The sequence below is a fragment of the Aphidius gifuensis genome, linkage group LG1, assembly GCF_014905175.1.
Source record: "Aphidius gifuensis isolate YNYX2018 linkage group LG1, ASM1490517v1, whole genome shotgun sequence".
Classification (NCBI taxonomy): domain Eukaryota; kingdom Metazoa; phylum Arthropoda; class Insecta; order Hymenoptera; family Braconidae; genus Aphidius; species Aphidius gifuensis.
Window position 1 is genome coordinate 31,391,823 of NC_057788.1, and position 12,766 is coordinate 31,404,588.

General features: G+C 23.7%; 2 protein-coding genes across 2 annotated transcripts; one reads left to right on the forward strand and one right to left on the reverse strand.

Annotated features, from left to right (window-relative positions):
• Nucleotides 1-212: 212 nt before the first annotated feature.
• LOC122860452 (CDC42 small effector protein homolog) lies at nt 213-9,837 on the reverse strand. Its single transcript, XM_044164269.1, has 3 exons — nt 9,258-9,837; nt 2,393-2,682; nt 213-427 (listed from the first exon to the last, which is right to left on the reverse strand). Exons 2-3 carry the CDS (start codon nt 2,645-2,647, stop codon nt 419-421), a joined length of 264 nt encoding a protein of 87 aa, XP_044020204.1. The 5' UTR covers nt 2,648-2,682; nt 9,258-9,837; the 3' UTR covers nt 213-418.
• Nucleotides 9,838-11,273: 1,436 nt separating this feature from the next.
• On the forward strand, nt 11,274-12,736 carry LOC122860454 (putative hydroxypyruvate isomerase). The gene is made up of 4 exons (XM_044164275.1): nt 11,274-11,737; nt 11,805-11,916; nt 11,989-12,281; nt 12,343-12,736. The coding sequence occupies exons 1-4, from the start codon at nt 11,542-11,544 to the stop codon at nt 12,534-12,536; spliced, it is 795 nt and encodes a 264-aa protein (XP_044020210.1). The 5' UTR covers nt 11,274-11,541; the 3' UTR covers nt 12,537-12,736.
• Nucleotides 12,737-12,766: the final 30 nt, after the last annotated feature.

Below are 12,766 nucleotides of genomic sequence, written 5' to 3' on the forward strand. Positions count from 1 at the left end.
AAATTTTTATAAATAAAACTGAAGAAAAACCATGAAAGAAAATTTACATTTTTTTTTTTTGTAATCGAATGGTATTGTTGAATTTTTGGGTGATAAATTTGAGGTGAAAACATTGCTTTATCACAATATAACAAATTTGTATTTTTAATAATAAAATTGTGCATAATTTTTTCATTTTTTATTTATTTTTTTTGTGGAGCTTTTAAAAGCTTCATTTTAATTATCTGGTTGGCAAGCGTTGATTCACCTCGTGGCAGTATTATTATTTCAAAGCAGTCTCAAGTTTTTTAGCTGGAAGCTTAAGCATTTTTTCCATAATTTTCTTCATTGTTTTTTTTTATATTTTTAATATGTACAAAAAAAAAAAGTTGCAGGATGTCACAGATATTGTAAATCCACCAAGTTTGATAATCACCTCTCAACAAGCCTGGAAAAAATAAAAAAACAAAAATTATTAGTTGTTAAAATATTGTCTATATTTATTGGATGATTAAAGATATTTAAAATGCCGACAAAGGTCTCAACCCTGACCCCAGGCAAACGTTAAGATCCTATCAAACGAAAAAAAAAAATATTACACAATAATAATAAAATAAAAAATCAACAGGAGAATTAATCCCACAAGCAAGAGCAAGCACACACGATCAACAAACGGTACAAAGAAAATTCACAACAAAATATCGAGATATTGCTTGGATTTGTTGCTGAAGAAATATTGTGAAGCTGGAGAGTTGGCTGAACTTCAGATTAACGATTCATCCGGTCAGAGTTTACATCAGTCCAACATGTACCCTCGGTACCACACAATAATCAAACAAACAAAAATAAAATCAACAAATGAACATGAAGAAGCTAAAAAAAAAATTGAGTCCAGTCATCGAAACTTGGTTCTTGTTTGATTCAACAAGATCGTTTGTGTGCCAACAAGTTTTGTCGACGAATAAAGAAACGAACAAGTGAAGAGAAAATAAAAATAATAATGTTGAAAAAATAAAAGAAAGATTCATCAACTAATTTGATAAATATTTGAGGAAAAAAATTTTAAAAAACTAAATTGAATGGACAATATACTGGCACAACAGAAGTCAAATGAATTTACATGTGAAGCACGTGCTTCATCGTCATCAACTGCATAAAATATACTCTTTTTTCATTTATCTTTTTTTCAAAAATGGACAGAATAATGTGCAGGGTGTTTGTGCAACATGCATTGGAAAAAAAAAAATTTTTTTTTTAAACTGGTTTTGAAGCAATGCTTGTTGATCTTTGTTTCATCTTGTTGACCACGTGGTCCAGCTCAATTTTATTCTTCTTCTTCTTCTTCATCTTGTGTTTATTTAAATAATAAAAATAAATAAATTTTCTTTTGTGTGTCTGTGTTGAATAAGCTCCAGGCTTTGTGTATTTTTTTTATAAAAAAAAAAAAAAGTTTAATAAGTAAATGTTATTTTATATTGAACAATAAATGTAACTATTATTTAATAAATATTATCAATGGTAATTTTTAAATAGATAAAGGTGATAAAAATTAAAATAAGTAAAAAATTTTTGCATTAAATTGCTATGAAAAATTTACTGAGGTTTAATATAAGCAATGAGGATGTCATGGGTCAATCGAAACAACGCCACCAGTCCAATGAATCATACTGTTTTTTTTTATTAAAATTTTTTTTGCTGTATTTATTATCTCTCTTATTTATTTTCCTCAAGAATCTCTTCACCATAATATACGCTCTACTTTATTTTTTCTATCCTTGTTGGTAAGTCTTGGTTGTAATCATTCTCGTCTCATCTTTGTGTTGGCTATGCGTTTTTGTGTTGTTGCTGTTCACAATGGTGAACCCAACAAGACAATAAAAATAATAGAAAAAAAAAAAACGATATAATGTACACGACCTCGTTGATGTATCTGTATTGTAATTTTTTTATTTATTTTTTTTATTTACTCTTAGAGTGGAAAATATATTCAAGAGACAAAATCAATTCTAAGAAACGATTTAAATCCCTGATCGAGTTGCATTTGTGATGACCTTCAGAGGGCGAATAATTGTCTGAGAATAAATACATAAAAAACAAGAGCAATGACGAACAAAATAAAATTAAATTTTTTAAATTGTGATCATTGGTTTGGCATTAGCACAAAAATATTTTAAACTTTATTTTTTGTTATTTTTTTTTATGTCACAATTGAGTCGTGTGAATTCCACACTCATTCTTCAATAGCTAAATTAAATGCTTTGAAAAAAAAAATAATGTATTATTCTTCAAGGCTGCAAATGATTAATGATGAATATTTTTCATTTAACAAGTAATTATCCTTGACAATAAATTGGCACTAATTTTCAATAGTTAAATAATTGTAACAATAGTATTTGAATAAAAAAATATATACCTTAACTCCAAATGATGCTTCATATCCACCTTTTCCTTCCATTTGATTTTGTATTGCTGTTAAATGTGCACTTGACATATCAAGTTCACCAGAACCAATGTGTGTTGTATGTTGAAAATTCGTTGGTGCACCAATCATACTTCTATCAATTCTAATTCTATTTTGTGGTCGTTGACGTTTATTTCTTGCACCAGGTCCTTGTTGACTCAAGCAACAGGTAAACCATTGAATCCAAACTTCACCACTGCTTGTCATTTTGTTGTTGTTGTTATAATATCAACCAATTTACTCTGTAAACGAAGAAAAAAAATGAATTATTAATTTTTTTCATAATAAACAGGAAGTATTTCTAACAGAGACAATATTGAGGGTCAAATTTGTTGGATTTAATTTACACATACAAGCTTGTGTTCACTGTATCATCATCATAAATAAATTATTAGTTTGATATTTTTTTTTCAACTCACTCTCGTTGGAGAATTATTCCAGACAACAATGCGAGAGAGAAAGAGAAATAAAAATATTAATAAAATGTTTACGGTTTGTCGAAATAATCCTGGTTATAACGGTGCATTTAAATTATACACCATCGTCATCATCATCACCATCATCATCATCATCATCAGGGTCTGAATAAAAATAAAAGTAATTTTAAAAAATATTTCGTAATTTATGAATAACTTGGTAACAAAAGAAACAAAAAACAAAAAAACATAGACAGCTTAAATTTTGATATATCGAGTTTATAAATTTAATTATATAACATGATTAAATGATCATTGAATGATGGTTGAATTAAATTCTAAATATAAATTATTTGCCACTTGTCCCAAAAATATACATCAAATGACTTGGAAAATTTGTTGTAGTATTTGAGTCTATTTTTGGGACAAGTGGCAAATAAGTAAATGAAAAAAAAATAAGTAAAAGTAGATGATGATGATAATGATGATGATGAGGATGTTGATGAAAGGTGTGAGAAACATGAGCAAGTATTTTTTTTTTACTGTAAACATACTTGTGACTCTAAAAGGTTCAACAATTTACGAGCTATACAATCAGCCAGCTAACCATCATCATTTTATTTAATGATTTTACCAACACCACAACATACTGACAGATCAAAAATCAATGAGACATCTTGGCAAGATCCAGTTAGTAACTCTTTTATCTATCCTCAATTTTATCTATTTATTTTTATTTCTTGCTGACACTGCGTGATTTTGGGGGCAAGTTGAGTCACTTGTGATGAAATTCAATAATAATCAAGATGAAAAATAAAAAATATATTTGAAAATTCAAGTAAGTTGGCAGAGACAGTGAAATCGATAAGACTAGGCTGTATAAAAAACGTACGTGATATTTTCTATGGCAATGCTCATCTTGGTAAAAGCTGATGTGCCTTTTTTTTTTTATTATTTTCTTTACATTTTTTTTTTTTTCTTTTATGGTCTTCTTTTATGCTCTCCCTCTCTCATCATCTCTTGATTTTTATTTCAACTTTGTATGACTTCCGGTTTAGGATTAAAACACGCAAACACCCGTGTATTCATACATGATCCCTTTTTTTTTTTGTGTTAATATTTTTATTCTTTATCTTCATCCTTCCAAACTTGTTTTTTGAAATGAAATAAATTTTTTTTTTTTGTATTTTATTACCTCATTGAAACTAGAAAGTAGTTATGAAAAGTCATGATGTTTTTTTATATTTATAAATATTAAATAATGAGATGAATAAAAAAAAAGGATTCACTTTCAATGAGTTTTAATGATTAACAACGAAACTAAGAGCAGCTAAAATAAGGACCCCAAGATATATCTAGGCCAAGATGATGATGACGAGACAACTCACACAAGCCTGCTTCATTTTTATACTACTACTTTCACTCAGAAAGTCTTTCACCCTTCGAATTATGACTCACGATTAAAATATGAAATAATAATCATAAAAATACTTTGAAATTGTGGTTTTTTTTGTTTTGTTATTTTTGGCTTTAAATTATTATTATTTTTCGAAATAGTAGAACATTGTGTATAATAAAAATGAGGAAGAAGAAGAAGAAAAAAAACATAGGTCCAGACAAAATTGGCAAATGAATCACAAGACTGGCTGCTGATCGAAATAAAAAAGCAGCTTGAATTTGGCACAATTTCAAACTTCCTAGAATCGACCCGGACACAATGTACTTCTTCAACATACTTTCAAAGTTTTTTTTATCAAAAAACAGTCCAATTTTTTGTAATGTATAGTCGAAGAAAAAAGTGGAAAATTAATTATATAAATAAGTCAGATATACATGTTGGAATGACAGTCTGATTATTCAATGATTTATAGAAAAAAAAAAATTGTATTTTTTTGTTTTCTAAAATTATTAGTATTTTTTTTTATTAATAATTCAAAAAGCAGATAATAAAATTCACAAATTATTTATAATTAATAAAATTTGTAGAAATTTTTTTCTTCAAGTCGTTAGAAATAATTATAACGATATTATTCGAATATTTATTTCGAAAATAATTTAACAATAATTTTTTTTATTTCAATTTAAATAATATTGTAAATGTAAATTATTTTTTTCACTTATTTTAAATGAGTGGACGTTAAAAATAATAATTGATAAATTATTAAAGCTAAAAAGTTAATTTAATAAATTATTAAAATTATATTAAATCTATTTTTCGTTTGGTTACTTATCAATTAAAATACTTAACAATAAATAGCATGACTAATCAAGTGTTCAAACGTGCCTACGAAAAAAAAAAAAATTAAAAAGATAAATAAGTGATAATAGAATCTGGTGGAATGATGATAGACAAAAGAGATTAGAAATTGACAAGATTGATCGACTTTTGTCCCGTTGGAAGCTACCAATTTATCACCGTAAAAACCGTTATTCTGTCGATTTAAATCGCGTGTCCAACAGAGAACTCGTTCACCCGAAAAAAATAATAAGCGAAAAAAAAAAAAAAAAAATTATTTAAAAAAGTTTAATCTCGAAAATAAAGAGCTAAAGATTACACACATAACAGCTGATAAAGCATATATGTATGTTTGATCTATGATTTTGTTAATTTATTTACAATTGATCTAAACATCAAATGAAAATTTAAACTTACATAAATATAAATTACAAAATAACATGTAAATAAAACATAATGTATATTGTTATTTAATAAACAATTAATAAATAAAATAATAACATATATAGGATAGCCCTTTTTAACAACAAGGCGTGGATATTTTGCCTTTCACCAATTCTTTTGTTGGATGACCTTTTAAACAATATTTATTTCGATTATAAACCGGCCAATGGTACTTTCGAATTTGGGTATTTTATTTCTTATCATTAAATAATAAATACAGCTAAATATTTTTTTATGTAAACGAAACACGAGGGAATATATTTTGTATGGATTTTTTTTAAAAATATGGGTATATTATTTGCTCACGATTTTTTGAACAAAGAACCCTAAAAAATATACATTTTTATCTATCATCACAATCGAAACAATGTGCCATTGAACTACTTGCTTGTTTGACATAACACCTTTCAAATTTTTTACCCTAAAAATAAAATAAATAATCTCTTTTTGAGTAATTATATTCACTGGGTGTTTTTTATTTTTATTTTATATTGATTTTATAAAATCACATTGAGTGATGTAATTTCATGTTTAATTTATTTTTTTTTTTCAATTTTAATTATTGGTTTTTATTATCAGTGTCGGCAGGTGTTAAAAAAATACATAAAAATAATTTTAAAAGGTTAAATAGCAATTATTGTAACACAAAAAAATATTATTTATTTTTCAAATATAAATTACAAAATAACAGATGAATATTTATAATTTTTTAATTGAAAATTATTTCAAAATGAAAAATATTTTTATGTAATATTTAAAAATAAAAATTCTATGATATTTTTGGAGTAAAAAAAAAAAAATATATATACTGATGAAAAGAAAAATAATTTATGATACACGTGTATTGAAAATTATATCATGAAAAAAAAAAAAAATATATATGTTTATTTAATTTTAAGTGATCTTGAAAAAAAAAATAGAAAAAAAATTTAAAAAAAAAATGTTAACATGGTAAATAAGAAACAAAATTAAATTTCAACACACGAATTTTTGTGGTAATTATTTGAAAAACATATATATGTATTAAACAACGATAATTTAATGTTAAAAAAAAAATATAATTTGTCGAAAAAAGTGGTCGTCATTTCAGGCATTTGACAGAAATAAACTACGGCATGAAAAAAAATAAAAAAAAATAAAAAAAACTGGATCAAATAACTTGAGGTAGTTATGTCAAAGGGAATAGAGATCAAATGACATTATTATTAATTCAAACGAACAAATAAATTATTTAAAAAAAAGAGAAGAAATAATAGATAAAAATAAAAAAATAAAATAGATATTGAACGAAGGCGGATTCAGGTGGCATGTGAGAGAATCTAGGGCTTTTAATTCGCGAGGCCGATTTATTATTATGTACATAGAAAGACATTATACACAACACACATATTTATAAAATACATAGAAATATTAAATGTGTATTTGTTATTTTATATTTTGCATGTGTGTACAAGCAGTTGTAGAATTATTTGCAATGTTTTATGGTTCACGTTGTAAGGCTCGTCTGGTCGGTCGTTACGACATCATCGATTTCAAGCTATACTCCAAAAAAAATATATATATAAAATTAAATCAAAATATATGGAAAAGGCTCATTGACGAGTTTAACATGTGTTATTTAATGTGTCGATGATTCATCTACTAAAAATTATTTTATTTACTAAAATAAAAATTAGAAAAAAATGAAATTCTTGTTTTGGCTTTTTTTTAATTAAAAAAATTAAAAATTAGAGATTTTTTTTTTTTTTAGAATTATACAATAATAAAGGAGAATATTAAATAATTTTATTATGAATATTAGAATATTATTAGAATATTAGAAATATTAGAAAAATTAAAAATATCAAAGTTTGATTTAAATTTGATTTAAAAAAAAAAAATATGAAAAACCGATTTTCTTTGTATTTAAAAATTCAAAAATTGAAAATTAATTTTTTTTAAATAACAACAATGCTATTATTAATCTAACAAATAATAATTTAATCAAAAAAAAAATTTTTTTTCATACAAATAACAAAACAATTAGTAACAAAAAAAAAAATTTAATTTTTCGATTTTAAAATTGAAAATTACAAAATTACAAATTTATATTAATAATTTTTAAATAAAACTATTATTATTATAACCAAATGAATAACAATAAACAGCTTTATTTAAAAAAAGTTTAAAAATTAATAAATAAACTATTGTAGTTATTTAAACAAAAAAAAACATCCGAATAAAAAAAAATACTTGTCAAGGGTAAAGTGTAAATTTGTAGAGACAAATTGTTGTATAAATAACATTATACAATATGTTTAATGAAAATTAAAATATATAATAAAATGCTATACAATTTTATATAATAAAATGTAATAATAATAATAATAATAATAATGATTATTTATAATTCAATCATCGTTGTACGTTCAATCACTCTTGTTGCATTGACTCCACACTCGCATGTGACTCACGTGCTCTCACATAAAGCTACACATATTATATCGCGACTTCTTATTATTTCAATACTTTATTATTTATTTTTTTATATATTTAATCTCAACGTACAATTACGTGACCCTAGAATAAACTCCACCTTCTCATCCTTATCCGTTTTTTCTAGCTAAAAATATACCGGAAATACTATGACCATTTGCTGACAATTTTCATAAATTTATTTATTTATATTTCCTCTTTTATTATTTTATTTTATTTATAATAATTATTTTTTTTTAATTAACAAGTGTGGGATTTATATTAAAATGATAATAAAAAATTTTTAATTCAATTAGTAATTAAAGAAAATCTTGATAATCTTGTTAATTAATTAATTTTTTTTTTTTTCTCTCTTTTTTATTATTGTGGGTGAAACAGGTGTTTAAAATTTGATTTTTTTTTTTTTTAAATTTTTATATTTATCCCCTTTTTATTAGCAAGAATATAATCTTTTTGGTTTTTTTTTATCTTAAATATTTCTTTTAGTAACTCGTGTTGAATATTTTATAAAATGAAGCCATTGAGAATTATTTATGAATCATCAAGCACACGCAATCTAAACGCATGCTTCGATTTAAAATATTTGACGAGATCAACGAGGCGACAATAATTGAAAGATGATATAAAATAAATAAAAAAAAAAAATTAACGAGAAGAGAAAAGTATTGAAAAACATGACATCGAGCCGATTATGTGTGTGTTGGACCACCACGATTCAACGAGAACGAGACCGTGAAGTCTGTACACAGTATGCCCCTGGATAATATGAACAACATGATGAAAAAGAGATAAAAAAAAAAAACTTAATATAAAATAATGATAACAAAATAAAAAAATAAATAAAAAAAACAACAAACCAAGTGGCAGATGGTGAACACACATATTACGCATTGACAGCGGAATTTAAACTTAATTTTTTTCAATTTTATTGTTAATAGAAAAATTATATTAAAAAAAAACTTAAATTAATTTTTATTTATATATTTGTTTTAAAATTTATGACATTTAACATAGACAGCTGTTCTTTTTTCTGAATAAAATTTACAAGGTGACAACAAAAATAACTTTTATTTCATAAAAATACTCCAAAAATTAAAATCGAAAAAAACATTTTAAAGAATTTTTTTGTTTTTCATTTTGCAAATTTAAAATTAATTTATTTAAATTTTTAAAATAAGGAACATTTAAATAAACTAAAAATTAAGCATAAATTTTAAGTTATTTTTATAGAAAAATTAAAACTTACTTGGATTAGTTGAATTTTTTTTTATTTTTATTTTTCTTTTAACAACACCAACACAAACACGTGATTAAATTTTTTTTTTTTTGTTATCAAAGTATTATTCCGAATAATGATAAATGACTATTGTTGTTATTTTTGTTTATTTGTTGAATTTTTAAAAACAATTTTATCAAGAAAATAAACGTTTAATTTCCACTGAACGCCAACAACTTGCAGTCACTTTGTCGAGGTAATTTTTTTACAAGTCATTTGTGGTGTTTGTATATGTTTTTTTTTATTTTTATTTTTATTTTTTATTATTATCAACTTGGAGTATAATATTTTAATTGTTTTTTGTGCATTATATACGAATAGTGTTACTTGAAATATTGAAAAATAATAGAGGCAAGATTGATGTATTAAAAAAACAACACTAAAAGTTAATTTGTTTATTTAATTATTATTGTTTATATGGTGTTTATTAGGTGATGGTTTTGGCGCAACTGACAAACTTCAACAAAAATTGTGTATACTTAGTGATGAAGAGTGAAAAGAATATACACAGCTTACACAGCCGGTTTGGAGCAATAGACCGGTAATTCATTGTGTTTCATAACGCGCCGAATAGAGGCGCCACTTGCTGGGGAAAAAAAATAGTAATTACTATTACGATTATTTAATTACTATTTTTTTTAGGATGGAAAAATTAAACATTCATTATTTCGATATAATTTATTTTTTTGATTGAAAAAAATAGCCAACAATTGAATATTTAAATGAAATTAATTTTAAAATTTTTTTTTCGATTTCGATTTCAATTTCGAAATTTAATAAATTCTATTTTTCTATATAGAAATGTAAATATTCATATAGTTTTTCTTTTCAATTGACAAAACATAAAAACAATTAAATATTTAAGAAAATTAATTTGAAATTTTTTCTTCTTTTAAATGAATTTTTTTCGATTTCGAAATTTAAATTTTTCAATCTTATTTTTCTACATGGAAATATTCGAAATTCATATTGATATAATTTTTTTTTCATTGATAAAAATTATAAACAATTAAATATTTAAAATTCTATTGTTTTTTTATAATATATTAGTTAAATTTTCCATCAAAGAGTTTTTTCGATTTCGAAATTTAAATTTCGTAATTTTTCTTTTTCTTTAAAAACAATTCATTTCGAAATAATAATTTTTTTGATTGACCCGGAAAATCAACTTGTAAATAAGGTAAATATAATAACAATAATAATTATAAAAAAATAAAAAAAAATTTTTTAAAATGAGAACGAGTTGAATGAAGCCTTACCATATAGCAGGCAATTGATAATGGCAGGGCGGAATGTAGAGCACCCACTTCTAACGGAGGTGTCATGTTGTACCTTACGGTTTGTTTTTTTTTTTTATAATTATTTCTCTTTTTTTTTCATCTGTAACAACGACATCGTATACTATTTTAAACTTCTCGATTCATTAAATTCATTATACGTAATTTCATTTGATTTTTATTGTTTTTATTCAATTATTTTCCCCTTTTTTTATTTCACTATAATTTAATTAGAAAAAATATATATTTTTTTAAATTTATCAATATTTTTATGTCATTTTAAAATAATATAGTCTTAATTTTTTTTAACAATTACTAATTACTATTTTTAAAGCTATTTCATTTCTATTTTTCAAAAAAATATAATAAAAAATTTTTGTAATAAAATTAATTGTTTTTTTTTTTAAATATAAAATATAAATTAGAAAAAAATAATATTAATTTAAGATTTATCTGTATTTATATTGATTAAAAAATCAATTAATATTTATCAATAAATTTTTTTATTTATTCTTATCAATGATATTAATTAAAATATAAATTTTCTATTTTTGTTTGATCAAAAAAAGTTATTTTTAAAACGTTAAATTATAATTTTTATTTCATTGGATCATCAGTAATGTCTATACATATAAATAAATAAATAAAAAACTAAATAAAAACATAAATAAATATGATTTTTTACAAGACAGCAACACAACTGTATAGAAATTCAAAATAAAAAACAAAAAAAAAAACAGCTGGATTGCCTGGTAGTGACGTAACAAGTGTCGCTGATAAAAACAATTTCAAATAACAATAATAATATAAAAATCTTTAGATTAATAAATACTAACATAAAACTGCATTAAACATTTCCAACGAGTAACAACTTCAAGGCTAACCACTTGAATTGATAAAAGATAACTAACTTAACAAAAATAAAATATATTTTCTTTAGGTTACACACCCACTGAAGTTTTTTTTAATCATAAAAAATGAGTTTTAAATTTGCAAGTAATATTAGTTTTATGTTCACCGAGTGTCCAAGTATAATTTCAAGATATAAATTAGCTAAAGAATCAGGTTTTCAATATGTTGAATCAGGATTTCCATTTGGTTATTCTGTTGAACAAGTGTGCCAAGCAAAAGAAGCTGCTGGAGTTGATCAAGTTCTTATAAATGTATTCACAGGTTTGTGTGTCTCAACTCACCAATAACATCAGTCAAATATTAAATATAAATTTAAAATTAATTTTAGGTGATGTTACTAAACGTGAGCTAGGCTTTGCTGCAATTCCTGGTAAAGAAGAAGAATTTAAAAATAGCATTGAGCTAACAATTAACTATGCAAAAGCTCTGAAATGTAAAAAGTAAGTTGTCTTTTTTTCAACAACAATCAACAAAATATAGTCAACCAGCTAATAATTATTTTTACTTTTTAGAATTCATGTTATGGCTGGAATTGTTGAGACACCAACACCAGCAAATGATAATGTTTATGAAAAAAATTTAAAATATACTGTTGACAGATTTAAAGCTGAAGATATCATTGGACTTATTGAGCCTATTAATAGCTACTCTGTGCCAAATTATTATCTAAATTCTTATGACAAAGCAATTGAGATTATTAAAAAAATAAATAGCCCTCATTTAAAGCTGATGTTTGATATATTTCATCTTCAACATATCAAAGGAAACATAACAAACACCATCAAAGAAAATTATTCACTTCTTGGTATGACAATTAATCTTCACATAATCTCCAAACACTTGTCAATGATTAATATATTTTTTAGGACATGTTCAAATTGCCCAATGTCCAGGTAGAGGTGAACCAGATACACCAGGTGAATTAAATTACAAATACATATTTTCTGTTCTTGATAACATTGGCTACACTGGCTTCATTGGTCTTGAATACAAACCAAATGATACAACAACACAAGGCCTCAAATGGATCAATAACTTTGGCTATAATTTAAACAATTAAAATTTCATATATATATTTTTTTTTTCTTCATTTAATACAAACAATTATTTTCACAAATTAAATATTCAATAAACACTTGGATAAATTATTAATATTAGTTAAAAAAAAAACAAACACACACACGTAAATTTATTTTATTTTAGTATGAAAAATTAAATAAACTAAATGATTGATAAATTTTTTTTTTTAAATATACAATTTCCTGATTAATGTATAATTTTGTGAATAAT

Bases quoted from the DNA above. Each gene is read 5' to 3' on its own strand.
- LOC122860452 (XM_044164269.1), bottom strand. From the start codon at position 2,647: ATGACAAGCAGTGGTGAAGTTTGGATTCAATGGTTTACCTGTTGCTTG.
- LOC122860454 (XM_044164275.1), top strand. From the start codon at position 11,542: ATGAGTTTTAAATTTGCAAGTAATATTAGTTTTATGTTCACCGAGTGT. The intron at 11,738-11,804 runs GTTTGTGTGTCT...AATTAATTTTAG, and splicing joins TCTTATAAATGTATTCACAG to GTGATGTTACTAAACGTGAG. The intron at 12,282-12,342 runs GTATGACAATTA...TATATTTTTTAG, and splicing joins AGAAAATTATTCACTTCTTG to GACATGTTCAAATTGCCCAA.